Source organism: Ochotona curzoniae, unplaced genomic scaffold (assembly GCF_017591425.1).
Source record: "Ochotona curzoniae isolate NIBS_2020 unplaced genomic scaffold, NIBS_Ocur_1.0 scaffold_2453, whole genome shotgun sequence".
Classification (NCBI taxonomy): Eukaryota; Metazoa; Chordata; class Mammalia; order Lagomorpha; family Ochotonidae; genus Ochotona; species Ochotona curzoniae.
In genome coordinates, this window is record NW_024467094.1 from 4,732,633 (window position 1) to 4,751,070 (window position 18,438).

Genomic DNA, 18,438 nt, shown 5'->3' on the forward strand with positions numbered 1-18,438 from the left:
TTTTTTTTCTTTCCTTTTTGTTGATGATAATTTAAATTGGATTCCTAACCCTTTCAAGCCAGAAAACTTCTGGTTGATGAGTCCTAGAATGATGAATTAGTGCTGGTCTAGAAGTCAAACTATCTGGATTCAGGACCTGGCTTGGGTGTCCTTGGGCAAAGCCAATCTGTGTTCTTGAGCCTTAGTCATTATTATCAAAGGAATGGTAAGATCTTCCCTGCCCATCCCCAGGGTTCATCTAACAATGGACCAAGATCACATGTGTATTAGCAGTCTATAACCTTGCAAAGGGCTTCATGGATATTAGCTACTCATCCTCTTCTCAGGGTCACAGCCCCTCAGATATGAGGTTGCCAACTGGAGGGGAAGGTTGCTCAAATCTCCTCAATGGCCATTCCCTGAGGCTTACACTGCCCTATCTGGTGCTTCAAAGAGTTCCTAGGAAGGAGGAGAAAGAAGTGTGCAATCCAATAAATTGTTTCCCCATAGCTTACAGGTACTGTGTTGTTACCAAGTGAAGGCACATGCTTTACCTCACTGGAGCTGGGAAATGTCCCAGAGACCCTAAGATGTGTCCTCTTACTGGCACTATTGTGCAGAAGAGTGAGGCACAGAGAAGGTAAGCAACTGGACCTGGTATACACAGCTTACAAGTGGTTAGGCCCAAATTTTAATCACAGGCTCCAGAAGTTCCAACTTTGATTTCACCTCTGACTGAATACCAATCACTCAAGAATTTAAAATTTACTGTCCCTACCCTTGGCTCCAGCCAAGATATAACCTCTTAGTGAATTATTGACTTGTGAGAGTAAAATAATTCAGGTGTGAGAACTCCTTTGGATCATCATGAATCTCCTGCTGGGAAAAAAATAAATGCACAATTTTTCTTTTTCTGGGATTCAGTGCCAATAGCAGCCCTCCATCCCATTTCCCCCACCCCAGGAGAAGCAATGTTTCTGGAAATGCCAGGAGCAGGGAGAGGGGAGGAGGTACTCACCTGTTTAATGAGAAGGTTGCAAATCTCCTGGAGCAGCACTGTGAGCCTCCCTGGGGAGCGGTAGCCCTTGCAGGTGGCCCAGATCAGACACACCACATGAAGCAGAGGTGGCAGCCGGGGCTTCACCTTGGGAAATTCTATGCTCTCCAGGGTTTCCAGGTGGTGCTGGAGAGGCAGCAGGTGCACGTGGATGTCCTGTGCTTCCATCAGAGCTGGAAGGAATTGAAGACTGTCACCACTCGAGAAGTGCTGCCCACCTGGTGGACCCCTAGCTCCCAGGGAGAGAAGGATCTGAGAATCTCAGATTACAAACTCATCCTCAATCAAGAGAGCAGCAAGCAGAGCAGGCTGCCTCCAGAGACCCTCCTAGCTCTGCTGTGGATGTATGGAAGCCCGGAGAGCCCACTGCCATGAGGATCTGTTCTGAGGACTTCTTCCTGGCCCTTCCAGCTCCCGTCTGATGCGCAATGTGTAGTAGACAACTTGCTCTGTAGACGAAGATATTTGCTGATGACTTTGAAACTTTTATCTCTGAGATAATACAGAAGATGAGCTTTAGAATCATGAAGATCTGTCTTCAAAAGCTGACCCTGATGGTTAGCCACTCTGCGACCTTGGGCATCCAAGTCCCAGCAACACATCCAGCAATGACTAACTTAAAGAGTCCCTGTGAAGGTTGAAGGTAGCAAAATGCAGTCTTCATTTTCGGACATATTAGCATAGTGCCCGGACCAAAGCAGGAATTTGGTAAGCACTGGTGTCTCTGAGAGTATTTGTTATTAGAGAATCTCAGTGAGGTCTTGTAAGGCAGAAGACACGGGGGGTACAGAGAAGCAGCATGGACTGTGATAGCAAGGTTCTGCTGGGTTCCCCAAACCGGGAAATTCTCCTGTTATCACCTGTGAACACAGCCAAGAAAGCTGGATGTGTTGTCTCAGGATAGCAGAGAGTAGTAAATGGACAACCCAGAGGCAGTGTGGAGTAACATCTACAGAGTCATTTAGTGACTGCAGAAGCCCTGGGAACAAACTGATTCCTGTAGCCTTGTTCTTATCCAAGCCGAGAGTCAGGCAGTATTCTGTGAGAGCATATGGTTTCATGCTGCAGTATAGATCTAGCATATGACTCATACTAACGGAAACCCGAATAGACAGTATGTAGTAAACAATTTCAATACTCCAGGAGTTTTCCTAACCACTAGGTATAACAGGGAACTCCAAAAACTTCATGGAACATAGAATTAAAGATAAGTTTGGTGCTGCAAAACTTTTTACAATCCCTGCAGAGTCAGGCCTTCTACATGGCTGCAGCCCTCACCAGGCTATAGTACCCACTGGCAAATGCCAACGTGAGGCAGGCCATGTCAGACTGGGCTGTAGCACCCAACCAGCACATGTGAGACCCATGGGGGAAGGTGGCAAAGCCAATAGTAGGGCTGGCATGGGGCTCCCCTGCTGGGTCACCATTCCCACTGGTGAGCGTGAGTTGGAATGGGGGTAGACCAGACCAGGCAGGACTATAACACCAGTTGGCCTCATGTGAGATGGATCAGGGAAAAGCCAGGCTGGTTGACTGTTCCTACTAGTGCAGCATCAGATGGTGGATGCTGCCACGGGTTCTTTCAAGTTAAACTGCAGAACTACCTGGAGAGTGCAAGATCCAGGAGTAGGAGTGGGCCCAGTAGAAAACCAGTTGGCACCTCCCTCTTGGGTTGCCACTCCCACTGGTGAACATGGGGATCAGGACTGGGGCAGGCATGGTTAGACAGAGTGGCACCCACTGCCATGTGTGTGGACTGGATAGTAGGGCTGGCTGGTTTGAACTAGGTTTCAACGCCCATTGGGATGTAGCACAGACTGAACCAGTGTGCTGTACATACCGGCAAGCACAGGAACCAGGGTAGGGGTGGGCCTGGTGTGGGTTATTATGGGTCACTCTGACTAGGCTGCAGCTCCCATTGGTTTGTGTGAGGGCTGAGTGTTTAGTGGGCAGGATCAGGCAGGACTACAACACCCATTGGTCTGTGTAGAAGACAGGGCTGGAAACAGAACTGACCCAGCAATTGCAGCCACCAGCATATGCATAAGCTGATTGGGGCGACAGACTGTGCCAGACTGTGTACTGGCAAACACACACAAAAATCAGGTCTGGGATCATCTCAGATAAAGTTTCTTTGGGGATTCCCCCAACTGAACCACTGGACTCAGATCCCAACTATGAAGAGAATTGCAGGTTCCGTGGTCTGACCATGGAGTGCATGTGTCAGAGCTGAGCCCCCTCAGTGGCTCAGATGCAGTAGTGGTCAGCATAGGCAGAAGTACATGAAGAATACGGCAGTCCACTGGAGCCTGCAGAGGACACCTGGTACCACAACAGAGAACAGAGGACAGAACAAATTGATCAACCACCCAGCCATGTGTTAGCAGTTAAAATCTGGGCAAACTGAGACTCTAAAATGGATTATGTCAACCAGTGGATTTTGAAGAGACTTCATCGTGCTTGGAATGGCAAGACTGGCAGCAATTCAGAACTGTCGAATGATCATAACTACTTGAGCCGTACCCTTAGAGCATCCCCACAATGGGGACCCTGGGATGGTTGGGAGGCTGGGTGTGACTTCTCCCCTTATCTTTCCCTTCCCCCAGATATAGGAAGAGAAAAAGAGTAGGTGGAAACAATGGTCTTACCCACTTTCCTCTAGCTCTTGACCCTTTATGCCCTAATCAACAATGTAAAGATCATCAAAATCAAATAATAATAAAAAATAATAAGTCCATGGAAAATGAATATCATGAAAAAGCTATGCATACATATGTATATAAAACTATATATATATATACCTCAAACAAATTTTGCATGCAAATCAGCTTCTTTTTAATTCAACTTTTCGAAGAATATTTTGAAGCATCCTCTTTTGTCATCTATCTGTGAGGTACTCTCATTTTGAAGAGAAAATATGAATTGCTGTACAACCTGCCTAAAGGTCATCCACTGAGTAGACCAGCCCTACGCAGCTTGGCAAAAGGAACAACGCCCTAGGTCTGTTTTACTGCATTCCTGGCTTGAAGGGTATGCCCAGGGGTTTGCCAATGTGTAGGTTTGCACTTCATGTCCCAGATGAGTCTGTGGGAAGCAGCATATGGACAGACTTGTTGAAAATTAAATGTCATGAGACTTTGATTTGCATGTTGACCAGCTAAAGCGGACCAGAACCATGGTGGAGATGGATGGATCTCAAAACCCAACAGACTTGGTAACAAACTCATGCTTTGGTTATTATGAGTGCTGTGTGGGAAAGGAGGCTGGGCTCTTCACACTAGAGGAACTTTCTCCTTGTGATACTCCATTTTTAAAACTTAAAAAAAAAAACAATCAAATTCTGGGTGGCTGTTTGATTAAGATTCAGTCATGCTTATGTCTCAGGTAGCTGAATTTGATTCCCTGCTCCAGCTCCAGACTCTGGCTCCCTACTCACGCTTACCCTATGAGGCAGTGGTAGATGGCTCGAATATTTGGGTCCCTGCAATGCACACAGAAGACATGGATTGAGTTCCTTGCTCCCTGTTTGACCTGGCCTAGCTTCGGCTATTGTAGTTACCTGGGGCAGTGAACCAGAGGCAGGAGATTTCTGTCTGCCTGACTGCCTCTAAAAGAAAATTATAATAAAAGGTAAATAAAAGCAAAATCTTCCTTTATCAAAGAGGCACTCCTTTGATTTTATTTAGGATCATAGTATTTAAGAGAGAAGGGCTCTTTATTAAGTTTAGACTGCAAACACTTTGGCTTAAAATCCAGTGAGGACAGGAAGATAGAGGTAAGCTCACATCTTTACAAATTGAAGATATGAATACATTCATAATAGCATCTTGAAACTGATGAATCAACACTGCATACTTTCAATTTCTTCTAGGATGAAGAGCATGGTGAGTTTAGTTCCAGATCCTTCCTAGTATGCCCAAATCCCTAAACACTCAAGTTCCTTTAATAAAATGATGCAGTTTTTGCATATAACCCATGCACATAATTCTATGTATCTTAATTCACCTATGAATGACTTTACCTAATACAATGTAAATATTATGTTAGTAGTTGCTAACACTATCTTAAAAGCTGTTTTTATTGCTGTTTCATTCTTATTTTTAAATATTTATTTATTTTTATTGGAAAGGCAGATCAGATTTACAGAGAGAAGGAGACAAAGAGAAATACCTTCCCTCTATTGGTTTACTTCCTAAATGACTACAATGGCCAGAGCTGAGCCGATCTAACACCAGGAGCCAGGAGCCAGGAGCTGCTTCTGTGTCTCCCATATGGGTATAGAATCCCAAGACTTTGGGCCACCCTGTACTGCTTTCCCAGGCCATAAGCGGGGAGAAAGATGGGAAGTGGAGTAACCAAGATATGAACCAGCACCCAAATGTGATCCCAGTGTTTGCAAGGCAAGGATTTAGCCATTAAGCCATTGTGCCAGGTCCCATTCTTATTAAAAATATTTTTGATTCATGGTTGACCCACAGACACAGAATCCAGGGATATAAGTGGTTACTGTAAATGTAAGCATCCAGCTGCATGGTGATGTCTGCTGAATTGCTGGTAAATCCTTAATGGGAGCTATTTGGGGACACATGCCTTTATTTGTAGCTTTGGCCAATCTTGTGGTGTAAATACTCCCAATATTTCCTTCACAGCTCACTTTTAGCTAGCGATGTGACCTCACTGAGCGTTGCTTAGAATGGTGTTTTGTGAGGCCAAACAAGGGCATTTCATGAGCCTCCGTAAGTTAGCACAGGCTAGTTCCCACATGCCAATGGACTTTGGCTTTCTTCCCACACATATAGACTACCAAAGCTCCTTGGTTGGCAACCAGGTGGCACTAAACCAATGTTCCTGACCCAGGAACAAGAGAGGGAAAAATCCCAGATTTAGTCTTTGTTGATCTGGCTTTTTCCCTCTAGGGAACTGTTGCTTCCTGTTTTCCAAGAATATCCAGTATCCAATCAATCCGCCTTCAGACAGCCTGTCTTCATATATTTCTCTCCATCCTTCAACCTCCTCTATTTGTCTCTGCTTTCCAATAAGTGTTCTCTGATTTAGAAATATTTCTTTCCCTCCCGCTCTCTTCAGTCTATCAGCGAGTCAATGAACTACCATGGTCATGCCTGATAAGAATCATTCTCATAGTGTATCTATTTAGGAGAAAGAAAGTCACATGTTTTGAAATTAAATTGGAAATGAAAAACTCAGTCACCGGGTTCTAAAATCTTTTTATACTTGGAAAACACTGCCAAAATGTCTGGCCAAGTCTCCACCTAACACCTCCAATCAAATTTGCTTTCTTCCATCATTAGAATTAAATTACACATTAAAAGATTTTCCTTTAAATGACTGACAGTCTCCTGCATGGTTGGGAGACACTCCTGCATCAGCATGATGGACTTTGGGAAAATTCACAGAAGACACCCATTGTGAGATTGCGAGGGGAGAATGGAGGGGAGGGGAGGGAGCTCTGGAGAGGGGGAAAGGAGACCCCCAACGCCAACTAAATTGTATCCAAAAACAATAAAAGAAAGAACTTCCTTTACAGTAGTACTTGTTCAATAATTCTATAATAGTATTTCTTCTAATTTCATAGCCGGTATAGATTCCATCTACTGTAAACAATTTTTTGAAGTTGGCCTGGGGAAGTGCATGTTTTAGAACTATTGTTTTATTTGGATGGTTATAGTTTATTAACTTATTAAGGTGAAAAATGTTCTTAGGGCCTTAAATAACCAATTCACAATACATTTTTACTGCATGTTTTATCTTAGAGTCCCAAGTTGAAGGCAATTGTGTATCTCCTTTATGATAGGTACTGTGTCTGAATACAATCTCTTGTGCTTTCTTAATATTTTCATCTAAATTGACTCCCAGTTTAACTCAAATAAAATTATATAAAATGAAAGCTCTAAACCACCACTATTAATGGAAGATGAGTATCCCTAAGGCAGAGTTATATCCTTCATTGCATTTCACAAATTACCTGTCTGCATGTCTCCCACAATCAACTCTCATGTTAACTGGCATTCAGACTATCAGACTAAACCACTATCTCAGACACCTGTTCTTCTGAAGTGAAATCCAAATGGGAAATGAGCAGATTCCTCTTGGATACAGGCTCTCTCAATGAAGCAATAAACTAGGATCCCATGAGATATCTTGCTCCAAGCTAGTTTTCCCTGCTGGCAGATCAGCCTCTGTAATGGAACTATTGCTCCCAGAAGGACCTCAAGGACCAACTACTGACACCAGTTCTCTGTGACACTGCTCATGTCAGAAATACCATCAGCCTGACTTTCAGTTCTTTTGCTGAGTGGTCTCCAAAGCCTATGCAACAAGGAAGAGAAGGTGGGATGAAGGCTTATGCAGTGGACCCTGGACACAGAATGCTGCTCTTTTGAGAAGATATATACTGATTGGCTCAAGCATTTATTTGTTTGTTTACTTACTATGCTCATTTGAAAGGTAGAGAGACAGAGAAAGAGAGAGAGGGAGAGACAGAGAGAGATCTTCCAATTGCAGGTTCACTCCTCCAATGCCTACAACACCTGGGACTAGACCAGGCTGAAGCTCTGAGCCCAAAACTTAGGTGGAAGGAAACCAGGCACTTGGGTCATCTCCTGCTGCCCTTCCGGGCACACAAGCAAGAGACTGGATTGGAAGCGGAGCTGCCTCAATCCTAAGACTCCTGTCCCAAACGGTGCCAGTTCTGTCTCTTGTCCCAAGCAGTGGCTTAATAGCTGCACCATTATTTTCTGCCCATCCCAAATAGTTTTTTTGTTTTTGTTTTTTCTTAGACTTACTTAGGAAATTGTAATTCAAAAAGAGACAAAGAAAAAATGTTCGAAAACGACTTTGTAGGCGAAACTCAAATTATATAAAGTTACAAAGAAATTTAAGAGTACATGTTGACCTTTAGTACTGGAGAGCAAAGAGGCAGTTTGATGGGAGCAAAGGAGAAAGGAACAGAGTGAACCAATGAGGGAAGATTCACCCATTTCTAAGCATAGGTTTTGCTGGCTTTGCGATTTTGACATTGGCTGATCTTGTCTGGCGCTCAGATGGCCAGGCAATTGCAGACCCATTTGTCAGTAAGAACTGAAAAGCAGAAAAGATGTTAGCAGTGGAACAGAGATTTCTCAGTCAAGGGGAGAGGGACTTGAACTCCAGGTAGCAAAAGGTAGCAATGCACACGAGGTAGCAGTGTGCATGCATCCATAGTACATGGCTAACTGAGTTCAAAAAGGATGGGCTTTCACTCACATGAGCCAGGCCAGGAATCAGAAATGTACCAGAGCACAGACAGATCATGTGAAGCTGCCCAAGGTCCCAGGCAGATAGCAAGCAGAGGCCAGTTTCATGTAGTTGCTCTCCCACATTCTAGTGAAGGAATTCTTCCACCGGTCTCTAGTGTGCTAGGTTGAGAGGTTAAAGGACTTGGAGGGACTGAACTCAGAGGGAAGTTAATGCAATAAGAAATCCCAGTAAAGTGTCTTTGTGCAAAATCTTGTTGGCCCTCACCTGCTGCAATATCTCTGCACATGGTTTTGAATGCTGGAAGGTAGCTGCTCCGAAGCTTGTCCAGGAGCCTGGTTATACCCTTTTCCTCGACGGTTCTCAGTTGGTTGTAAATATATTCCAAATCCTCAGACCTGCAATACCACGAAGAAGGGAGTGTCCTGGTGAGTATCAACCTACACAGCTCATCTGGTGATGACCCATCCTCATGTGGACAGGGAGGAGCTGTGCTGTGGAGGGTTTCAATAGAGACTGTGTCCTGCCCCCTGAGCTGGGACATCTGTTCTCAGAAGACTTAGGGCAAATGCCTGAGTCAGGGACAGGTTCAAAGGGGCAGCTCCAGGAAGCACTGCTGTGACCATCTGGTGACTCAAAAACTTGGCAGCTGGAGGTCATTAGCTCTTGCTGTAAGGTTGGAGCAGGAGGGCAGAAAGAGAGAGAGAGAAAGGCAGAGAGAGAGAGAGAGAAAGAAAGAGAAAGAGAAAGGTGCTGTCAGAGCAAGGCTGCCAGAGAAGGGCCTCTTCTATGGGTCAGTGAATGGTTAAAAACTGGGCAAGCGGAGGCGGCATCTCAGCAGAGGGTGGACAGAGAAGATGTAGTGCAAACAAGGCTGAAGCCCTAGAGGCAGATCAGGTGTTGTGATATAGGCCCTCTCCAGGCAGTACTTGAGGACAGGGATATCTGTCTTCCACATCTGTGATCTTTTGAGAAACAAATTAAAGCAAGGAAAGTAGAAGCAGGAAGGGGGGATATGCAGAAAGCAGGAACAAGAGCAGTGATAGGGTTTCTTTGGGACAGCTTGTTCTACAAGAATGGAGCCTAGGAAAGGCCATTTTGCAGTCAACTTGGAAAAACTTTTTACAGATTCTCATAAAAAGTTATCTGTATTTAGTCTTGACCATCCAAGGAGAATGGAGATGAACGTTCAGAACAAGCTGTTTCAAAGAGTTGATGAATTTGACTTGTAGTGGAAAAAGCCTTTGAAACAGTGCCAGCAGACAGACTAATGGTACCCCAAGAAACCAAGCATGGCTATTGAACCTTAAGGAAAATATACATTTCCCATCCAGAGAAAAACTGTACCAACCCAATGACATTGAGCCATGTGACCTAGAGATGATAAGAAACAACTGAAGAACCAGCTCAAAAATTAAATATCCCAGGCCATCCCCAGCCTCGTCTTCCAAAAGACAGCTTCCACCTGGATTTGAGCACCTGCCTACCTTTTCTTCCAGAACGCCAGCTCCACCTTTGGTGTGGGATGCTCCCCTTGTACAAGTGGCTGAGAAGACTCTCTTTTGAGCACCAGCTGTACCTGGTGACTCCATCGGATCACTGCAGACTCCAAGTCATAGATGACTGACTTGTCTATGGAACCCAAGCTATGAAAGACAAAACAAATTTCCTGGAATCTGTGGAAATAATCTTGCGTACCTCAAAATAGAATCTCAAATCTTAACAAGTAGATGGGAAACACCACTGAATCAAAGAAGTTTTTTTGGGTAACAGAATCTGCTGAGCAGTCAACAAAATATAAACTCACTGGAACAATATTCTTGCGTGTGTATGTGTGTGTGTGTGTGTGTGTGTGTGTGTGTAAATACAGGATCACCCATACAGATTCATAGGTTGATTAAGATTCTGAAGACCAATGTAAGAGATTTGTATGTCATCAAGCCTTTGTTTCAATCCCTTCAGTAACAGCAAGCTCCCTACCTAACAACACAGAACACTCCATGGCAGATCTGCTCTCTCAGGGAGGTTCTTCCTCTGCCTCCCTGTAACTTCCTCATTTTGGTCTTAGTTCTGCCCTTGGAAGCAACAGGAGATAGATGACAGCCTCCTCCAAAAGGCCACCTGCCAGCACCATCCTGATGTTCACTGTGACCTGACTCTCCCAGTGATGACTGGAATTCCCAAGTTTTTCTGTGAAGCTCATAAACCTTTATTTCATCATGATAACCTAGAGATGTTTGTGGCTTTCTTTTTTAAAAGGCCAAGAATGAAAGACAAGGGCCACAGCATTGTGGTGTCATGGGAAAGTTATGACGAAATAGCTTGGGCCGTTGGTATCCTATATCAGACTGGCTACTTTGCTTCCTATTGAGCTTCCTGCTAATGTGCCTGGGTAGGTGGCAGATGATGTTCCAAGTACTTGTGTCCTGTCATCTCTGTGGGAGACGTATGTGGAGTCCCTGGTTCCTGTCTGCATCCTGGTTCTGACCTGGCTGTTGTGGCTCTTTGTGGAGTGAATCAGGGGATGGAGTACCTTTCTGTTTCCCCTTATGTCCCCCTCAGGAATAGAAGAGAGGAACAAAGATAGAATATCATTTACATTTTTATGTCAGCAACCCACCTTCTCTTGATTAAATTAAATTTTTATTTGCTAAGAGATAATATAGCCTAGGTAATTATAGAAGGTACATACTCATCTCCCCCAGAATGATGCAGCTCTTTGGGAAAATATAAAATCTGAACAAAGGGAGAGAAAACAGCACTTCTTATATATACACACTGAATGTGATTATGTTAAAGTATGAAGGGACCAGGAAGAGGGTAGTTTAATTTATTTATATTGAAAATTGGATATTTTTATTAAACCACACTAAGTTTTCCAGTTAACTGGGACATTGCTTCAAACTGTACAAGGAGCAAATTACTTCCAACAGGAAAAAACTTCATTATAAAGTGTATTTCCAGTGCCTGTATTTCTTATTCTTTGGAGCAATTCCTGAATCCTGAGAATACAATGATTACAGCAATACACAGGGAAACTCCAGGAAATATGGCAGAATGAGCTCACATGAGGAGGTTATATGTGGCCTAAATATACAGAAAAGCTTGGTAAAATACGAAAAATATATTATTTACAGCCTTAGCATGGTTTGAAAGGGGAAAAATATCCATAGAAGACAAACAAAAATAGTTCAAAGCTAGAGTGGTAAGTGGAGGCTGGGAGTTCTGTTTTGAATGATTTCACTCACCTGAAAAGCAGAGTGCTAGAGAGATGGGGTGAGACACAGAGAGAATGAGATCCTCCGTCTACATATCCACTCCCAAAATGACCACAATGGCCAGGGCTGTGTCAGGTTAAAGCCAGGAGACTGGAACTCCATCTGGGTCCCCCTGATGTGTGTCAGGGGCCCAGATTCTTGGACTGTCATCCAATGCTTTTCCAACAACATAGGCAGGGAGTTGCACTGGAAGCAGAGCAGCCAGGACTTGAACCAGTACTCTGATACAGGATGCCAGTGTCATAGGTGACTATTAAAATCTTCTGTGACAAAACACTGAACTCTACCTGAAGGTTTTAAAGCTCACACTGGGATTAAAAGGTATGGACTCCAGGCTCCAAAAAAAAAAAAAATCAGATTTGTGTCTGTTTGAAAATGAAAAATAAAAATCCCAGGAATCTGGGGAAAATCTCCAACTGCTTGGAAAAGAGTGTCTGAAGCACTAGCCTTATGATACCGTGCATTGAGTGAATGCTGGGAAGGGGCATGCTGTCTTCCAGACTAGAAGCTGGGTCTTTGCCAGTGATGAGGCATTCTCCTTTTCAGGGTGGTTATTCTCAGTCCTGACATGATTCCAAATGGTAGAAAGAACACACATTTCAGAAATGGCCTTGAAAGACTCAGGGACAAGGGGATTGGTATAAGGGAAGTAACTGTGCAGACATACAGTCCGAGGATGTTGGTAAACTGAGCAGACATGGGCTGTGTGTAGACTGGGACACAGCCAGGAACCGAAAACTGGTAATGAAAACACTCAGATAAGCCAGTCCCTCCCATATTGCAGAGGGCCATATGACCAGGCTGCCGGTACTTACTCTGTCTCGTTTTCAAAATCCATAGACTCCACTTTTTCTGAGCCTGCTGGAAGGGGGAGCAGTGTTTTCCCCTTCAGTTGTTCCAGAATAACCAGGAGATCGCTCTGGAGGGTGTTGGCATGCCGTCTGACATCTTGACACACCATGGGAGGCCAGTCTAAGCAATTCTTCTCATTGGCCAGGATGGGTAAGACAATCTGGTGATAGAAGCGCACAGGGAAGAAAAGCTGCCATTCCACTACTGGGACTTTAAAGAAAGACTTCTGAAAAGGGCCCATGCAGTTATGTGCAACCTTTTGCAGGTCACCGTTTAAGGACTCATACTAGAGAGCCAATGTTACCTTGACATCTGGTCAAGTCGGCAGGGTCTCCAACAGCTTACTCTTAAGTTCTCCTTTCTGTTTAGCTTCTGTTGCTAACATCTCCAAGCCAAGTAAACCTCCCTGTGGAGGAGAATGCGCATGGTTCCTGCTTCTCTCTGATAGCTGGCTTCAGTGTCTTGCCAGCTTGTGAAATCATTCCAATAAATCAATAATGTCCTCCACAGTAACCTGGGGGCATCTCATCCTCCTGACACCATCATGTGAGCGCCTGATAATCCATTCTGCTCCCAAGGGCAGCCTTTGTATGGGCAAGGTGTCCTCCTCTTTCGGGCTGTGAAGATTTGAGACTAATACAACTGCAGTAAATATAACCTATGTGCCAGGTGCTATATGTTCAGTCACCCTCATCACTCTCGGGAAAGGAAACCTTCTGTCATCAACACAGCGAATGGAACGACTGAAAAACTCAAAGAAGACCACAGGCAACAAATAAACAAATGAATAATACAAAGGTGGGTAAGGTTGGCCACCTGAGTCATGGTGTGATAGGGCACCTTAATAAAACAAGAAAATAAAGCCCATGACATGGAATTCATGTTTTGAGTGACCCTTAGCTGGTTTGTGCGACCTAACACAGGTCAGCTTCTTTTGGTACCTATTCCAAAATCCAGCGGTGAAAATGAAACCAAATATGGGCCAATCAGAGTCACGCCAAAAATAATTCTTACCTGAATTTTTCTACGTTCTCTTTTCTACTAGTCTGAAGCTTTTGATGGCCATTTTGCCACTACATAAAATCTTAGAATAGAGTCCATCTAGAGAAAAGAGTTGTCAGATGCAGAAAGACCCAGTCCTGGTGACTTGGCTTGAATTTCTAAGCCAAGTTGTTTGTGAGCTTTCTGAGCTAAAATTTTGATAGAAAGTGAGTTTCTACTACCAACAAGACCAAAGTGTCAATGTAACTCCATATAGGCCTTTGCCATGTTAAAATCATGCAACTAATGTAATGGAAGGAAAACACTAGGAAGAAAAACAGCTGACCAGGGAATGTCACCAAGTGAATACAGAAAAGGAAATACAGCTCCATATGACTGGCTGAGTTCTTTCTATAACCAGTAAGTCTCATTAATTAGTGAGATAGAATACCTGGAGCCAGCATGCTAAATTTCTTGTTTGGTCTCTCTGGAAACATTGAACTAGAACTTACAAGTGAAGAAAGCTCAAAAAGATAAACAATAGCAAAAATTTCATTCATGTCAAGAAGGGATCCCTTAAATCCTTGCAGAAGGCCTAACAGAGAACAATGACAGAGTAGAATTTTCCTGCAATCTCAAAGGCAATGGCTTTATTTTACTTGATCTTTAAATATCCACCACTTAGCATACAGCAAGACACAACAGAAGATTATAGAAGAGAATCAATGCTTAATAAGTTCTATGAATACAATTAAGGCAGTGTGAGGACAGAGTTGAAGGCCATGTCAGCCTTGACCTAGAAGGGAACATCTGAAAAAAAAGGCTCAAGAGAATTAGGGTTTTACTTTGCAGTTCCTTGGGAGAAGAAACAGCCAGTGCAAAGACCCCGAGATAAGGGCTTACTTGGTGTGACCAAGGAACAGTGTGGAGACCAGCAATTTTGGAACAGGGTAGAAAGGAAGAGTATGGATGAGTAAAGAGGGTACCCTGTAGTCATGCCTACAAAAATTTGACTTTTACTCTCAGAAAAATAGTTGTCATTGAAAGCTTCTGAGCAAGAGATGACATCTCTTTTAAAAAGTGAGATCACTCTGGCTGCTGTACTGAACAGGCTGCACTGGAAAAAGAGTGGAAAAGGAGGTCAGTGAGTTATTTCTATAACAAAGGAAATAGTGACTTAATAGGAGAGGTGGTGGTGGAGGTGGAAAAAATGGTTTGATTCTACATAAATTTCAAAAAACACAGCCAATGTGATGTGTTAATAAATTAGTTTTGGATTTGTGAGAAAAAAATGGGACAAGATGAGGGCTTGAGAAACGGGAAGAATGGGGCGGTCTTTGACTCCTATGGTTAAGAATAAGGGTAGAGCAAGTTCCTGAGGGAAAATTGACTTGTTTGGGTATTGCTAAAATGTGACACATCTGTTGAACTTCAAGATTGAATCAATGACTAGTCATTTGGATATTCTGACTGGTAATTCACAGAGTAAAAGGTTGGGAGGTTACAGACACAGATTCTTTGTAAAACTTGAAATTCAGTAAGAGCTCTTCAAGGAAAAGGATATACAGAAAAAAAACAGGAAGGGTTCTCCTGTAGTAAGAAGCTGGAAAGAAGGATTCATGAAAACTGATCAGGAAGAGCAATAATGCTAGGAGAATAGAAGAATGGTATCCCGGCCACCAGAGGAAACAAATACTTCTTGAAGAAGAGCATGGTTGTAAGCAGTGACACATACTACTACAGGTCATATAGGATGAGGATTAATAACCATTTGATTTGGTCAAGTGGAGCTCACTGGAAACATTAAACTTCCTTTTTTGGGGGAGTATCAGAAAAAAAGGCTGATCAGTGAATTTAACATCACACAACAGGAGAGTGGAAAACAATGTGAAAAAATACAATCCAGGAGTTTCCCTATGCAGAGGACTACAAAAGTGGGTTGATATGAGAATGTTGTTTGATGGAAATGATATACTAAAAAGGGAAATCCTTAGAATGCAGAAGTGTGAGAGGACTAGGTTCTCAAGCAAAAGCAGGAGTTTCAGTCTGAGGGTTAGCATCAGAAGATGGCACACCTCATCTCCCCCTGGAGCAATGGAATGGAAGGCTGAGCTCTGTGAATATGGATGCAGATGGAGTAAATACAATAGTCAAAAGATGGGAAAATACCTAAATTCCACAAAAAAGGAAGTAAATGTGGTAAATGCAATAGAATATTATGATGCCCTCGTAAAGAGAAGGAGCAGCTGTCACGGGTGACAACAGGCAGGAAGTCTGAGGATGTGACGCTAAGTGCAGTAAGCCAAGTGCAAAGAGACATCAGCTGATGCTGCTGATGACACGAGAGGAGTCGAAATCATGGGGACAGAAAGCAGAATGGTGGCCGCCAGGGCCTGCTGGAGTGGCAGAGGCTGGCTTCATACACTGCATAGTGGAGTTCTGAACTCCACTGCACAGTGTGCTTGTGGTGGACAACACGGTACTGAACACTCTGAAACCGTTGGCATATCCCCAGACCACCTTAAGGGGCATTTGATATTAATCATTGCTGATGAAGAGTTGCACAGGGTTTAACCATCGCATTAACCCCGTTGATGATGATGACTCGGGGTGTCCTCAGTCTCACTCAATGTGAACATTCTTGTGCATTTGAGGATTTGAATGACTTTTAAATTACCTTGACTGTTGGACTCCATTTCCTTTTTTCATGACAGAACTCTGAGATGGGCCTGGCGTCCCCCACATACACAAAGCTGAGCTCTCGCCCTGAACTTTGTTCAATTCGTTCCCTGTGACTTGAAAGCCACCTTACAGCTAAGCATGATTCTTAGGTTATAAGTCTATCTCTCCTCAACTCAATGGCACTTTGTACCTTCGCTATAGCAGACTGAAGTTCAGGGAGGCTGTTCAGACAACCAACAATGCTGAGACCACTGCGGTTGGGAAAATATTGAGAAACTTCCATATGTAAGGATAAGTCTAGCCTTCCCGAGCTCCTGGGAATTCCTCTGTCCATATTATAGCCTTCCTGAAAATAATCCTCCCCTTAGACTCCTGACAAATCATCTAAAGGGTAGCCGATACACCAGGCAACATTCAGGATTTGTTTTAAGCTCTGGGGCTAAGTTTTAGGTAAGTTCTACTCCCTACTCCAGTCATACTAGTTTTTAATATTCTGAAAATATTAGTAACTGCATATTTTATATATATATATATATATATGCATTTCAGTCCTTGAAAGTAGACAAGTTTTGGAGGAGAAACTTTCTTTCTTTCTTTCTTTTTTTAAAAAGATTTATTTATTTATTGTAAAGTCAGATATACATAGAGGAGGAGAGACAGAGGGGAAGATCTTCCGTCCGATGATTCACTCCCCAAGTGAGCGCAACGGCTGATGCTATGCCAATCCGAAGCCAGAATCCAGGAACTTCTCCCACACTGGTGCAGGGTCCCAAGGCCTTGGGCCGTCCTCAACTGCTTTTCCAGGCCACAAGCAGGGAGCTGGATGGGAAGTGGAGCTGCCGGGATTAGAACTGGCGCCCATGTGGGATCCCGGGGCGTTCAAGGCAAGGACTTTAGCTACTAGGCCACGCCGCCGAGCCCCGAGAAATGTTCTTTCAAATAAGATCATATGGTCAGTTTCTGTAAGCACTTGTTTCACAGTCTGTAGGAACCGGGGTCTTAACCTCCAGAAATGCGCATGCCCAACTTGCAGGAAACTTCCTCCAATTCCAGAAGGTTCCGTGGGTCTCTTCCTAGCACCTGTCTGAAATCTCCTCTACTCGTGACCCTTCTGCTGTGGTGTCACGGAGGCGTTTGTTGCTCCCAATTCCTCTCTTCCTCCTCAAACTCCAGCTCCTCCCAAACCCTGTTGCAGCATTTCCAAAGAGATACACCGTCCAGTGTTTCAACGGCCAGTGTTGGCTCAGGGCTGACTTTCATGTAAACGTCCGTGTGATGAAGATGAAAACTACAGCCCAGTTGGGTGCTGTAACTTCTCTCCAGCTCTGCCCGCCACCATTCCAGCCAGCTTTCTTGCAGTCTTCTCCAGACACCTGCCAAGTTGTCTGACCAGGCACTGCGCCTGGTCTAGCCCCTGACGAGTTGGGCACAAGCACACAGCCAGACTGAAGCCAGACTGAGCCCGCTCCAACCTCATCCCTGCCTGCTTTACAGCCAAGGGTGCCTCAAGTGTCTTCCCCCTCAGCCTTGGTTTCCCCTTCCAGCTCCGCCTCCAGCCTGGCTCCACCCCCGGCGCCTCCCCGTTTTCTCCGGGGCTCCTGCCTCTGGCTTCTCCTCAGCCTTGGCCTCGCCCCTTGGCCGGGGACCCCGCCCCTGGATCGGGGCGCGCTCCCCTTCGGCCCCGCCTCTCCCTCCCTCCCCGACCGCGGTCTCCACAGCCGCAGCCCACCCTCACCTCAGAGAAGAGCGCGGCCAGGTGCTCCAGCGGCGCCGCGGGCAGGTCCCCGCACAGCACTGCCCCGCGGAGGCTGTCGGGCCCTGGCGGCTCGGGCCTGGTGCGCAAGAAGAAAAGCCCCTTAGCGCGAGCGTGGGGGCCACTCTCGGAACCCGGGTCCAGCCCACGTTGCATCTCCAGACCCCCGGGCCCCGGCCGCACCAGCAGCACAGGCCTAGGCCCCTCCTCAGCGTCGCGGCCCAGGAAGGCCCCGAGCAGCCGCTCCGCCTCAGCCGTCCCCACGCAGCGCTCCCAGGCGCCAGCTGCAGGCCGCAAGCTCCGGACCACGTAGGCCCCCAGGAGTGGCAGCCGCGGGTCGGCGCCAGGCTCCTCATCCCGGGTCTCCGCCGCGCGCGCGGTTGGCTCCTCAGCGCTCGGCATCGCACGCCGACTCTGGACTCCGGCTGCGGCGGTTTCCCTAGCGACGGGGACGCGCCCGGGACGCCCGCCTCTTCTCCGCTGCTATTGGATGTGTGGCTCTTGGCCCCGCCCCTCCAGGCCGCTAAGGTAGGAGGGGTTCGGTGGGAAGGGGCGGGATCGCGTCGCTGTTGCTTAGCAAACCAAGACCGGCTCCTACTTGA

General features: G+C 45.3%; 1 protein-coding gene across 1 annotated transcript in view; it reads right to left on the bottom strand.

The window, feature by feature from the left end:
- DNAH9 (dynein axonemal heavy chain 9) overlaps positions 1 to 18,238 on the bottom strand; it is a 283,503-nt gene extending 265,265 nt beyond the window's left edge. Inside the window, exons 1-5 of the mRNA XM_041000388.1 lie at positions 17,819 to 18,238; positions 12,384 to 12,580; positions 9,778 to 9,936; positions 8,558 to 8,688; positions 998 to 1,209 (exon numbers count right to left, since the gene is read on the bottom strand). Of these exons, the coding sequence (XP_040856322.1) occupies positions 998 to 1,209; positions 8,558 to 8,688; positions 9,778 to 9,936; positions 12,384 to 12,580; positions 17,819 to 18,238 (1,119 nt within the window). The remainder of the gene's footprint in view (positions 1 to 997; positions 1,210 to 8,557; positions 8,689 to 9,777; positions 9,937 to 12,383; positions 12,581 to 17,818) is intronic.
- Positions 18,239 to 18,438: the final 200 nt, after the last annotated feature.